Here is an 11,631-nt window from a genome sequence, read left to right as displayed (position 1 = left end):
TCAGGCTGACCTCTTGTTTCTCCCGTTTCTCCCGTTAAATGATTGCTTGAACGCGCGGACTAATAAATCGATTATTTTGTACAATACATCAGGCGTCACTAATATAATTCTACTACAGGACAAATGAAATTGTTGGACGGGATTAAATTAGGCAGGTGTGGCTTAAACATGTACGTCAAATGTCATACTTGATTACAGTTCTGCTCTAGGGTAAAAAGTGACTATATGCTTTATAAACATATGAGAAATCGTTGTTCAGGTTATAATTTATTGCTTAACTCATCCAAAAGTATATTTTATGTCATGCAGCTAATGACTTTCCAACATCTGAGTTCCCAATTATTGACCACGCACCATAATACATCAATCACGGTGTTGCTGGCGAGGAATGTTTAACTCATGACTAACGCGGTTTTAACTGGGCCACCCTTCACTATGGGCATTACAACATCAAAACTACAGAGAAAGCAACATTCCATTGAACGATGTTTTTGTGCAACATGACAATAAATAATTTGTGCCAAACGTTTTCATATTCGTGTTAAAGCTGCCATATCGCCAAGAGTTAACATGACTCGCTGTGGGGTTGTGATCGGTTTTAGTCAGAAATGAAGAAATGTAGAAACGTGGAAATATAGAAATCGGAAATGGCCCTGAAACAATTACAACAGTATTGTAACAGCCATAAATTATATCAATTGTACATAAACACCACAAGTAGCTTCTATCAAAAAGGTGTATTTGTACTATGGCATCGTATGACAACACATGTAAATTGTCATTCCTCATAGCTATCAGCAATTATGATAAGATCATAAGATCATCAATGTATATCACACAGACTGATAAATGCAAATCACCAAGACAGTCTTGCATGAGACGTTGAAATGTCGCCGGACTGTTGCAAAGTCCAAACCAAAGCCTATTATACTCAAAGAAACTCAAAGGGCCAACTGTAAAAGCAGTGCGCTCATTTTGTTCTTCTGCAAGTTCGACTTGGTAATAGTCAGACTTCATATCCAACTTAGTGTTAAACTTACTGCCAGCTAGACAATCTAAAATTTCCTCTTTCCTTGGAAATGCAAATCTGTCCTTAATAGTGGAACTGTTTAGTTGTTTGAAGTCCATGCACATTCTAAGTTTTCCATTCTTCTTCCTACACAGGACAATGTAAGAGGCCCAAGGACCATGTGATCTAAGTATAACTCCACATGCTAGCAACTGTCTAAGATGATCTTTCAACTCTTGAAACATGACTGGGGGAATACGTCATTAGTTTTATCCATTAACTCGATACGATGTTGTACTGCAGTTGAATGACCAAGATCTAATTCCCCACTTGTACTTTGAGATAAGTTTAACACCTTCATCCAATTCTTCAGGGGACAGTCCTTTATCATTTACATCAATAAGGCCCAAAATGGACTCAGTATTGGACGACTGACTAAGCTTGGACACTTCTACAGATACTGGTTGAATTTCACAGAGTACATCTCTAGGTGGAACAACAACAGTACGAGTGGTAACATTTGACAAGTGTACCTGGATTGGATCCTGCTTCCTGTACTTGTACAACAAAAGTGAAGGAGAAACATCTATGTCTGATGGAATAGTTGAACTCTGACATGACTGCAATGTCAAATACCATGGGGTATGATGTGATGCTTTTTGAAGAAATCTTGTACCTACTGTTGCCTTACATCTTTCTATCATGGATGACAAGATAAAAATACCCAGCAAGATTGGCACTGACTAGTTATATCTACTGTCTGTGACAACTAGTAGTAAACAAGGCAAAGTGTCCACTGATTCAAGGCCTGGGGCTAATAACTCGACATACCCCAGGTGTGGCAATGTTCCACTATCTGCACACTATGTCCAAGATACGGTCAAGTTGATGCCTAGAGAATTATTCACTAACAGTAGACACTGTGTAGAAATTCGGAAATGGCACTGAAACAGTTATAACAGTATTGTAACAGCCATAAATTATATCAATTGTACATAAATATCACAAGCAGCTTCTATCAAAAAGGTGTATAACGACAACACATGTAAATTTTTATACACATTAATCAATTAGTCAGTCATGATGACATATGCTATCACGCCAAGGGAGGTAATTTCCCGCCAAATACCACGTTTTGCCCACATACTCACAATTAAAACAATATTTACACATACCTAACATAGCAATCATTCCACACATAACATGATAAATATGTGGTAACCCTCAAAGGTTACACAAAATGTGTACATAAAGATAAATATATTTAAACATGATAATAAGCCTTACCTATTTGTAGAATTGAGCCATGTAATAAAACGTGTTGACTCACGTAAGATGAACATGGATTGCCTGTAATCATCATACAACATTGTGACAATGCATTCACCATCACTTAAGGTCTCCACGCACACAATTCAAACAAAACTATTTCTTATATATGCACACAGCCAACTGAAAAAAGCTGACGTTTAATAATTATTTTAACTCCAATCAGAACATTTATTGCAACTTCCTACACTACCAAATGAACTATAGCTTGGACTTAGTTGACCAACATTAGAAACGTTCGATACTTTTTTCAACATTATCATATTTGACAAGTTACTTAATAACATTAATGTTTAAGAAACAACATATTTAATGAACATATAAAAGAACTAATAAACCTAAACATAATCTAGTGATTAAGTATTTAACTGACCTGTTTAACCCTGTTACCACCTTGTTGTTGCCTCGTGTGTTGTGCTGTGATTGTGAGGTGGTTAGATTGGTGCAAAGGGAACTATCTTAGTTTTGAAATGAGCCACTGAGAAGATAAGAATTAGGGTCATGTGATAAACAAGTTTCATCCTGGTTCCAGAATGAGACAATACTCTTGATCCAGCATTATACTTTACCATAGCTCTGACTTCATAACCATTCAGATGAATGAAATTCATATGAAATAATAGATAAACATAACCAAATGTCAATATAATTGACATTCGCTTAAACCCACAAACGTTAGAATACTGCCACCTTTTTATGACTTATATATTATTTTATTCTTATTTTACCAAAAAACCATAAAATATAAAACACCATGATGCATCCAATATTTGTAAAATAGATATGTACAAAAAAATAAAAATAAAGACATTAAAATTCCATGAAAATGGCACTTCTACATTCGCTTCATCAATACTTCTGAGAAATAGGGATTGCTACACGAGTGTCAATTTAAATACGTTTAGATAAATGGTATCTGACATACACGTGTAGTAATCTGTTTCTTACACACAAAGGTCATAAATGACGTCAACCGGCTTACTGCTTACCACTAATAACATCATCTAGTGTGTCCCTCCACAAAAAGATTTCAGCCAAATCTGTGCATTATCAAGGCGATCATGATCGTGAAAACTACATAACATCAAAGAACATTTATTGAACACCCCAAACCTATATGAAAGGTTCAACGCAGACGTAAACGATTGCTTCTGAAGCCTTGCAATGAAACTTGTAATCAGGAAAGTAGTTTGTCATAATCTGACCTTAGGTCATTATCCTGTAGTAGCCAATCACAGACCTCGAATTCGTAATTACACATATGTTTGATGCCAGCTACCGCAAATGGATTGCTCACCCATAGGTGTGTAAGAGGCAACGTTCGACTGAACAGCACGTTCCGTATTAATGTAATCGAACATTTCCCTTTCCCTGTCTTTTGTCGTAGAGGAAACTAGTTCAATGGGTTTCTCTAAAACTTTCTAAAAAATATCTAATTGCTCAGTATGTTTCCAAAGTGCTCAGAATGTTTATATCCTTTGTATTTTTTAAATATTCGGCGAATGCCCTCTAAGTATAAGCCCCTTCGGACAGGACCCTTAATCCGGGTCATAATCTGACCCTAGGTTAGAATAGATGTAAGAGGCGACTAACGGGATCGGACGGTCAGGATCGGTGACTTGCAATTGGTTGATGCATGTCCTCGTATCCCAATTGCATAGACTGATGTTCATGATGTGAGTCACTGGATTGTCTGGTCCAGACTCGATTATTTACAGAGCTCCGTCATATAGCTGGAATATTTCTGAGTGCGGACTTAAACAACAAACAAACAAACAAACAAACAAACAGCGCTATATATGCAGACAGATAGACAGACGGACAAACAGACATAGACTTTAAACAAATATTTAGTACTCTAGGCTCCAGGCCCATAATAATACAAACAAGGTGGAATTTTATAAAAATGTACATGCTGAATAAACGGTTGGAGGAAAGTACACTTTATGTACTTTATGTCACGGGGATAGGTGATTTGCTTCTTATCTTTAGTACTTGACAAAGGCATTTAATCATATACTAGTATTTAGATATATGGATATTTTTTACATAAGTCTTACGAAGGTTTTAGTTATTGGAGGATTGATGAGATGATTAGTGAAACATTCTCCTATCGGTTGGGAATAATTGTCACATATAAACAATACATGTATATTTACCCTAAACATAATCAAAGCCTCTAGCATCATGGCAGAAGCCTTCGGTATATGGGGTCTTTGTATGGCGGCCGCATTCGACAGCAAGTCTGAAGTTATTACACCGAAACTTGGTTAATATTTTCCGTTGATAAGTGAGGTCACAAGTGAAATAGGTTTGCCAATATTTAACGAAGCAGTCATAAAATCACTGTTGAAGATTATCATGAATGATGACATGCAACTAATGGGTTGAGACAGCCATGATGTCAATATTAATCTTATCTGAATAAAGTATTTCAAATATGACATGCCCAAGTATTTTACCATTATCATCAAGAGTTTTAATAATTGTATATGCTCGGTGGGGAATTCTATGCTGTTGTGGGTAAATCCGTATGCACCAGTATTAATTGCTCTGGATGTATAACTATATTGCATGGAGACTGCCACACTCTCCCAGGACAATATTGTTATCAGTATACTTGTTTACTCTCAGAATCTCGTGGTCACACTCTCAATGATGTTGCAATAAGGGGTTCCCCCATATCTCAGATGCATAGCACAGAAAACAGCATAAAAAAGGTTAAAAGATCATTATGACTAATGCATCCAAAATGTTGTTAATTGAAAATACTGCTTTTCTCGCCTGTGCTGCTAAACATGATTGAGCCTTTGTCCATGACAATTTAGGTGTAAAAACTACACCAAGATATCTTTACATGTTGACAACTACTATTTCCACTCCGTTTAGAAGCATTTTAAATTGTCATTTTTGCGGAGGGGACTTCCATTTCTAGATACCATAATTTTAGTTTTGTTGAGATTTACTTTCATCCTAATTGCTGCACAAAACGTTCCAAAATATTTATTTTTTTTAAAGCATTTAATAATAAAGACACGTCAGACATATGGGATATATAAAACCACCTCTCCCATCTTCCTCGTCGAACAAGCAGGGTGATTGGTGAAAATGATGAATAATTGGGGACTCAGGATACACCCTTGACGGGTGCCAATGTTACATTTGAGGTGAGATGAAATTGGGTCGCGTCCAAGATTATTGCACTTATATAGCGACGTGCATGCACGTGTGTGTGTGTGGCTGCTTGTACTAGTCCGAACTGATGCCGATTTATAGTGCTAGCCCACTGAGATACCATACCGCAGTTTAACATGAATACCCAACTCAGACACAGTATACTGACTCCGAGCCGACCAGTCCTTGTTTTAGCCCCTTAATGCCGAGCGCCAGACAGGGTAACAACAAGTACCATCTTTTAACGTCTTTTGGTATGACGCGTCCGTCATGATTTATGCAGTCAAAATCTTTGGAGAAGTCAATAAAGAGTCAGGGCGACCGGGTAGCCTAGTGGTTAAAGCGTTCGCTCGTCACACCGAAGACACGGGTTCGATTCCCGACATGGGTACAAGGTGTGAAGCCCATTTATGGTGTCCCCCGCCGTGATATTGCTGGAATATTGCTAAAAGCGGCGTAAAACCTCACTCACTCAATAAGGAGACAATAAAACTTTCCATTTTTCTTTCATAAATATTTGTTGGTCAAAGCTTGCAAAGTAAATATATGGTCCGTGGTGGGATAAATTTCGCTTAAATCCAACTTGTGATTCTGTTATTATATTGTTATTATCACCAATGTTGCAGATTATTATTTATAACTGAAGTCAAAATCTTGCACATGGAGTTGACCAGTGAGATTCTTCTAACATCGAACACTCTGTTCATGTGTGCGCCATGTCACGTGATCACCATTACTTCGACCATTTTCATCCTGTAACAAATACACCTGACTGCTGTCCTCTAAGACTTCACACCTGAGGTTTGGTCTTCAGTGGTCTCAGAGCTACCAACCGAGGGCAAATGCGCAAAATAGTTCTTCTTCCAATATTCACGCTAAACCACAGCATGAATATGTAGATACGTATATTAACATTGTGGAGAAATATCAAAACCATGTTTAACTAAATTTAACATATAAATAAGAAGAATCAAATCTAAAATCACGTTAAATCAATAATGACGAATGAGGTGAGGTGAAATGGGGTTTAACGTCGCGTCCAAGATATTTGCACTTATATAGCGACGTGCATGCACGTGTGTGTGTTTGTGTGGCTGCTTGTACTAGTCCGGACTGATGCCGATTTATAGTGCTAGCTCACTGAGATGCCATGCCGCAGTTAGTCGGTAAAGACTAACTTGCAATATACTCATAAGTGTTGTTGGAGTGAGTGGGTGGGTGAGTGAGGGCGAGTGGGTGGGTGAGTGTGGCCGAGTGGGAAGACGGGTAACAGAGTGAGTGAGATGGGTTTGAATCTGCTTTGAATAGTATTCCAGTTACATCGGGGAGAAATGAGCGAATAGATACTTTATTGTTTTCCAGCAACCATCTTTGATTCTTGACACATTTTGTAATTTATCTTCTTGCTTCTATAGAGACATATTGTTGATGCAGCTAATTGTTATTCTATATTAAGGTACATTATTATCGTCATTGATGTTGTTGTAAATATAAACATTAAAGAATAGGATGGATATCGGGAAAGAGAGATACTTTGTGTCACAAGGCGTTACACTAGTATCTAAATACTTGCCTTCGTCATTAAAATGTTTTTCAGTCATATTCTCCAACACACTGAAATACAACGGATTGATCTTGCCTATGACGATCACTGACTCAGTTTGACATCGTTACTCATTCGAGCGGTATTACCTCCCCTTTCAAGGGCAAGTAACTCTAAATTTGTTACATAAAGATAAATATGGCAGGGCTTTCGAAAGCATTTCTTGGGATAAGGCGTTTTATTTATCAGGTTCGTCAGCGTGTAAGTATTATTAGAAGCTACAATTAACACAGATATAAATGCAAATGTTGAGTTATATATGTTACCTGTCATAAGAATAGTTTGGACAGCAACTAAACAGCACAATTCTGGAAACAAGTTTGACATTGACATTGAAAATCGTCTTTCGGCTTCGGCATAATGGAGATGGTAAATTGAATTACGTCATTCATTTGGGGATCTTGCCGTTAACCAACGCACTTGAAGATACTCAAACGCGTTACACGTTGAGGAAAGATGACCTCATTAATATTACATCATCAATATTATCCTAGATCTATAATTCTAATAAACGGTGCGCTAGAGCTTAGACCTGCTGACATAGTAGACAGAGAAGCACTATGAGGGGCCGGCCTTAGTTGGGCAGCCATAGCTATGTACCAGTCCGCTTATATTATCGAAGATGTGCTAATTGCTAGCTCTTCAAACAATAGCATTCTGAGTACACAAAATGTTTCCTTCCAAAATGTATTCTCTTAAAATTTATGAACCCAAAAATCTGCAAACAAGTTGACTTTCCCAGCCTCAGTTACCATGGTTACTGCTTCTATTTTTAAATATGCTGTAAGGGAATTATCATTCATCAAGGCTTCTGTACTGTAAGACAAATTAGTTGATGCCACAGCATAGAGAATTGTTGCCTGTTTCAGAGAATGCCTACTCCAGTGTTTGGACGGATGCTGAGTTCCGGCCCTATAGATGCTGGGTCCGACATGGATCCTCCAATACCTGCCTACGTAGAGAAGACCAATGAGGACATTGAACTGAAGAGAGCCAGGTTGTTGTATCAGAGTCGCAAAAGAGGCATGCTGGAGAACGGCCTCCTGCTCAGGTTTGTTAGGGGCTAAGGATTATAATTTATTTGATGAATTTTCAGCATTGAACAAATCTTTCATCACAATGATCACTTTATTACCAGACTGGCAATGTGTGACATTTAGGACTCGTTCACTGGTAAGAGACTCGAATAATGGGTAATGAAAATCCCATGCACTCACATTATTATGACTATAACCATGATAAACCCATCAAGATTTACTGGCTGCTTTTTATGACTTGATGTAAAAGTATTGTCCTTTAGAATATTTAGTATGTTTAGTTGCTCTGGTATATTTTATCTATTCAAACTGCCACCGACTCTAGCTATCAGTTTATTACTGTCTGACATTATATGTGCAAACATGTCATAGGTTGAAAGTTGTTTCTGCAGTAAAAATTGATGTCGATGTTGATCAAGAGTCAGCTTGAGATTTTAGATCTTTGCTCGTAGCAAGGGCGTCACAGAAGTATAAGACCCCGCAGTTTGCAGTGCAACATTACGTTCCTTAGGCCTGACACAAGCCCATGACCATAGGTCCGAATCCTGGTTCACTCTTTGTCATTGTTGTGGGATTCACCAACATAGTAAACATATAAAACCTGCATCACTTTGTTGCAATTATCGTAATACTTTTTTCCAGTACTTTTGCTGCCAAGCATCTGGACAGTCTGAATGAATCCCAGCTCCTACTGTACGACCGACTCATCAACCAACCCACCAATGACTGGGAGATCTACTACTGGGTCACCGGTAAGTCGTGGTATAATTACAAGGGGTGATCAGAATGGAAACTAAATTGGTCACCTATTAATGTGAACCTGATCTCTTAAGATTGTGTGAGGTTAAAAAAGAATCATGATGATTGAAACATTCTTTGAGAAATGCTTCCCTTCCATCCTGTCCATATGTATATTTTTTCTTTACCAGTACCACTTTGAGGGGGAATGAAACTCTTCCCAAAATTTTCATTTTATGCCTCTCTTTTGAAATAGACAGGATCTGTAAACAGATGAACACAAAACAGAAATGATATGAAGTTGTAAGAATGAAGTTTGATTGGGTGGTCAGGGGTAGTAGAAACACATTGTCGTCACTCGTGCTTGTGATGATATACAAGAGAAACCCTTACCAATTTCTGTAATTTTTCAACTAATCCTATGTATTCCTTGCGATTCGCTGTGCGTCCCTTGGGCACGCCAGAAACCTATGATTGTGGGTTCAAATCCTGGTTCACCCCAATTATGTTTCTAGGTTTGTCAGCACCATACCCGTGCTCGTGGGTTTCACAAAGTGGTAAACGTCTGAGACTTTGGGAATTATTTTATTCAAATTGGGAATCTTCGTTGTCGTTTACTTGACTTGGGGCCGAATATTGGCCTCTGATAAATTCCCAACTACCATGAGTACTTCCCTAAACAATAAGTGCACGGTTTGAACCGGTTTAGTATTTTCAGGGCACTCTTGGCATGATCAGACCAGATAGGCCAATCGTTTTCTATTTTAAAAAGAAATAATGAAGGTGGTAATAATGCAGGTTAAATGTTATTTCAGATTTGTTTTTTTATCTTTAAAGTTTAATTTGTGCATATGTTGCCATATGTGAAGTGTTATTAAAGCTTGTCATAACCTTTAACCTATTGTAATCTATTGCCTTGCAGATATAATGTTGGCAGAATCTTAACCACCATAGATGAGGAATATCCTTGACTTTAGAACAGCCTAACACATTAGATGATACCACTTGTGAAGTCAATGAAATCCTTTAAAAGTGATTGACGAAATACTTTATTATCCTAAAGACAATCAGTGTATGGAATGAATAGGGCACTTGTTAATGATTGCCATTCGAGTGTCAGTACCCCTGAAGTTCAAGTCCCAATAAACATGATGAAAGACCTGCGAAGATCCGGGTTAGAATAGGTTTGATACATGTCATGTCCTAATTTCATGGATCGATGCTCATGATATCCATCTCTGGATTGTCTGGTCCAGACTCGATTATTTATACAGATCACTGCCATATAGCTATAATATTGCTGAGTGTAGAGTTAAACAACAAACAAAAACCAAAATCAAAACATGATAAAGTGCTTGAATTTTTCATCCAAAGATCTGTATGAAATCTCCTGTTACTGTTTCAGGTGCCAAGCCTACGCCAGAAGAGTTTGACAGTGAAGTTATGACTATGTTGAAAGAACATGCACGAAACAAAGACAAAGCTTCTCGGATACGCCAGCCAGACTTGTACACATAACATACAAGTCTTGCATTCAGACAGTTGAGGTCTACTATCAAGCTGCCAATCCTTTGTATTGTCTTCAAAACAAATCTCCAGAACAGAGATTGGATTGTATAAACAATTCATAGCCGTCAACAAGGCCCTAGTCTATTGTACAGGGTGTCCGTCTTTGGTACAAAATGCCCAACAGGTATAAACAGTGACAGGTTGAGCTGATATATCTGTAACCCAGTGTCTCTGAAAATTGGTTTTGTTGGAAGGAATGTCCTTCCCTTGTGTATATAATGGAACGGTGTGTGGATGAATTTTGTAAAAGATTATATACAACACACTGATAGTCACGTGAAGACGTATTTGTCATGCTTGTATGCATGCATGTGCATTGCTACACACAATAAAGTGTTTTGTTAATATATTGATTTTTGGGTGTCTTTTTTAATAACGTTCTTGTCAAAACTGCAACGACAAAGGTTGAACATAAGCAGAATTGCAGTCCAGTAGTCGGACAGAGTGATGTGGTGGTGCAATGGACAGGGAATTCATCAATCACTGTGAATTTGTTTGTTGTTTTATGCTGCAATAAGCAATATTGCAGCTAGTTGTCAACAGGCTGTAAATAATCATGTCTCGACCAGATAATCTAGTGATGGACATCATTTGAATTTTGTTTTTCTTTGACATGTCTGCTTTTCCTTCCCTTGCCAAAAACCAAGGTCAAGCACAACATTATCTTATACTTCATAAAGCTGCACAAACACTGCATCTAGGCTGCACATTTACAGAGCTGCGCCTTGAAGCTTCAAGGATTTATTGAGTTGATGGTTAGAATCCATAGTAACCTATGTGTTATTTAATGATAGCTTTATTCTCAACAAATTTCACCTCAACTGATCGTTGATGCCTACAGTGTGGGAGGTCAAAGCAGCCCAACTGCGAAAAAGAACCCCCACCATTGGTAGCTCATTCAAATACTTTCCAAACGTTGATCTAATAGAGAATCCATTTGGCCTGTTGAAAGGTCCTCCATATCATGTATATATTAATGTTTGTGTTTGATTTTTCAATTTGAATGTATCACTCCGCTATATGACGGACATCTGTATATAATCAAGTCAACAATCCAGTGATTCACATCAGCTTCGATCTATGCAATTGGCTTATGATGACATGTATCAACCAAGTCAGTGAGTCTGAACACCTGATCCCATAAGTCGCCTCCAACAAGCATAGTCACCTCA

General features: G+C 37.9%; 1 protein-coding gene across 2 annotated transcripts; it reads left to right on the top strand.

Annotated features, from left to right (window-relative positions):
* The first annotated feature begins 7,202 nt into the window (after window positions 1-7,202).
* LOC124112263 (succinate dehydrogenase assembly factor 2, mitochondrial-like) lies at window positions 7,203-10,808 on the top strand. Of its 2 annotated transcripts, none has more exons than XM_046472283.2 (4): window positions 7,203-7,316; window positions 7,985-8,166; window positions 8,795-8,904; window positions 10,296-10,808. In XM_046472283.2, exons 1-4 carry the CDS (start codon window positions 7,254-7,256, stop codon window positions 10,406-10,408), a joined length of 468 nt encoding a protein of 155 aa, XP_046328239.1. In that variant the 5' UTR covers window positions 7,203-7,253; the 3' UTR covers window positions 10,409-10,808. The 2 variants fall into 2 exon arrangements, with proteins under 2 accessions (XP_046328239.1, XP_046328240.1); XM_046472284.2 differs by having other exon boundaries at window positions 7,228-7,304.
* Window positions 10,809-11,631: the final 823 nt, after the last annotated feature.

The sequence above is a fragment of the Haliotis rufescens genome, unplaced genomic scaffold (genome assembly GCF_023055435.1).
Source record: "Haliotis rufescens isolate VD_foot unplaced genomic scaffold, xgHalRufe1.0.p SCAF_6, whole genome shotgun sequence".
Taxonomy (NCBI): domain Eukaryota; kingdom Metazoa; phylum Mollusca; class Gastropoda; order Lepetellida; family Haliotidae; genus Haliotis; species Haliotis rufescens.
This window is presented reverse-complemented; position numbering and strand designations above follow the sequence as displayed.

Excerpts from the sequence above, each read along its gene's own strand:
- LOC124112263 (XM_046472283.2), top strand. The coding sequence starts at position 7,254 with ATGGCAGGGCTTTCGAAAGCATTTCTTGGGATAAGGCGTTTTATTTAT. Across the intron at positions 7,317-7,984 it reads TTTATCAGGTTCGTCAGCGT|AGAATGCCTACTCCAGTGTT; the intron begins GTAAGTATTATT and ends TGCCTGTTTCAG. Across the intron at positions 8,167-8,794 it reads GAGAACGGCCTCCTGCTCAG|TACTTTTGCTGCCAAGCATC; the intron begins GTTTGTTAGGGG and ends ACTTTTTTCCAG.